The 2,500-nt window shown below is 42.5% G+C and overlaps 1 protein-coding gene across 1 annotated transcript in view; it reads right to left on the bottom strand.

Moving 5' to 3' along the window:
- LOC139912442 (echinoderm microtubule-associated protein-like 6) overlaps window positions 1-2,500 on the bottom strand; it is a 63,157-nt gene that overhangs the window by 20,823 nt on the left and 39,834 nt on the right. The window contains 2 exon segments of the mRNA XM_078282574.1: window positions 1,441-1,608; window positions 2,131-2,219. Coding sequence (XP_078138700.1) covers window positions 1,441-1,608; window positions 2,131-2,219 — 257 coding nt within the window.

Raw genomic sequence — 2,500 nt, 5'->3', positions numbered from 1 at the left:
TGTAACCTCTTTTTATTTATATCTTCTATTTTTAATAATAAAAGATAAAAAAAGTACATATATTGCCTTGGAGCCTGAAGTGAAAATCCATTAAATCAAACTTTTTCTCTTTAATTTGAACGTTGCAAACAGTAAAATCGAGGTAAAAAAAACAAACGGCTGCTAATTTCTGAAGATATATTACAAATGTAAAAGTAAAACACTTCAGTTCCCACTGAGCAATTTTATGCCATTTAATATTTTAGCCAGTTAAAAGACATCCAGGCTTCAGTAACAGCTGTGTGTCACACTGAGACTTCTGGGTAAAAGACTAAAATAAATATCTTGTATATGGAATTCTCTGCTGCATGTTGTTGATATTTACAGCTGTTTGCTTGTTTAAATATGTAATAATATATTTACTGCTGGGAAACTTCTTTATTGTCTCATCTTATTGTCTCTCATGGTCTCTTGTGTTTATCTGTCGCTTTTTATCTGTCTCTGCTCGCCAAACAAATGTAATAATTCAATAAAGTTTTCCGGCCGCTCTGATGTTATTTTCAGATCTCAAATTCAACAAATCAGTTCTGCCGAAACACCAATGAAAAACTGTTGAACGGTTCGAACTTTAGCCCCGCCCACAAAGGCTCTGATTGGCTCGATTGTTTCTACAAAATCTGAAGAGTGGAGGGACGAGATTCAGGAGTCTGGAACCAGCAGAGGTGAGACCAAGTCAAGTCTGCTGGAGTCCCAAGTCAGTCTCAAGTCTTCAGGCACAAGTCTCAAGTCAAGTCTCAAGTCTAAATGTAGATTACCAAGTCAAGTCCAAGTCAAGTCCAAGTCATTAATGTCAAGTCTCAAGTCTAAATGTAGAACAGCAAGTCAAGTCAGAACAAATCAAGAGTCCAGTATCAATTTAATATCTTAAAGAAAACTAAATATCTAGGACTTTTCAATGCAATATGGTTTTAATAGGATAAAAACTTGGTAAGAGCATCATGAGTTTGATTTCTATAATCAGTTTCAACTTCAATAAATTCAATCATTCCATACAAATTCAGAAAACAGAATTTAAATTCAGTCGTCCGCTGGAACAAATCTCATCACTTTCAATCTAAGTCATTTACACAAACACAAGATCTCAAGTCAAGACTTTAGAAACCTTTTCAAGTCATCAAAGTACAAGTCAGAGTCAAGTCCCAAGTCACCAGAACCCAAGTCAAGTCGAGTCTCAAGTCTTCTCTTCATGCATCAAGTCAAGTCTCAAGCTATTCAAACTGTGACTCGGGTCCAAGTCATGTGACTCGAGTCCAAGTCATGTGACTCGAGTCCCCACCTCTGGGAAGCAGACTGCAGTCAGAAGTCTCTACCAACTCAGAGCATCTTTTAGAGCCTCTGTCCCCTCAGGAGCAGGATGCTCGGAGCGGGACGGGACACTCGGAGCGGGACGCTCTGTCTCACCCGGGACGGATAGCTGAACAGCTTCAGGAAGCCGAAGTCGTCTCCGGTGGCGAGCAGCTTCCGGTCTTTAGTGAGCGAGGCGGCGTTGACGAAGCTGAGCGTCGGCCAGATTCCCTCGCAGGTCGGACCGAGAACCGAGGTCCAGCTGGCCCAGTCCACCTTCTCAAACTGGACACACACACACACACACACACACACACACTTTTACGCATGGGCAGATTCCCAACACAACACTATATGCTGGACTGGTGACAGTTTATGACTAAATGATCTATCAGTGTTTCAGTCTGAAAAGTTTAAAACACAACACACTCGTCCTGCATCAGTTTGTTGTTCATCAGTCCAGTTATGACTTTATTCACACGGCGGCCATTTTGAACCCTCAGGTGTGAAACTCTTCCTGCAGAGTGAGTCCAGCTCTGTGCTGCACATCAGGGATCTGAAGAGTCCAGAGGATATCTGTTCACATTTTAATATATTTGGCCCATTAAGCTACCAGAGGGTTAGAGTTAGGTTAGGGCCACAAGTGCAAAATGTATTTGGGTTCTGAGAAATCTCACAAAAAATATGATTGACATGTGGCCCTAATCCGCCGTGCGAATAAGGTCTTGAGCGTCCTCTAGTCTACATGCTCCAGTCCCTTCTCTTGTGGATCTAGACTGTAAAAGCCTCCCGGTTCGGGTCTCGGACCTCTGACACGTTGATGTTTTGTTTCCTTCCTCTCGGAGCTTCGAAGAACAGCTGCTCTTTGGCTCCGGTGTTCACCTGCAGCAGCTTCCCTGGTGGGACAGCAGCAAGAACACATTCACCAGCTGGACTCCACTTCATCAACCGTGCACGGCAAAATAAGCAAATATATTAATTATATGCAAATCAAAATAACTCTTGAAATGGTTGCAGCTGACACTCTGTAGTTCTGCTGTCTCTGTGTTGTAAAGCTGCTGATCTAACACATGAAGCTCATCCTGCTGTTGACACGGCTGCAGTGAGCGGAGCTGTATGATTGGTTGCTTGTGATGTTGATTTAAGGCAAATGTCTGGTTTCTGCGGTGTGCCGGTG

The sequence above is a fragment of the Centroberyx gerrardi genome, chromosome 3 (assembly GCF_048128805.1).
Source record: "Centroberyx gerrardi isolate f3 chromosome 3, fCenGer3.hap1.cur.20231027, whole genome shotgun sequence".
Taxonomy (NCBI): domain Eukaryota; kingdom Metazoa; phylum Chordata; class Actinopteri; order Beryciformes; family Berycidae; genus Centroberyx; species Centroberyx gerrardi.
The sequence above is the reverse complement of the archived record's forward strand: the minus strand, read 5'-3'. Positions and strand labels throughout refer to the sequence as shown.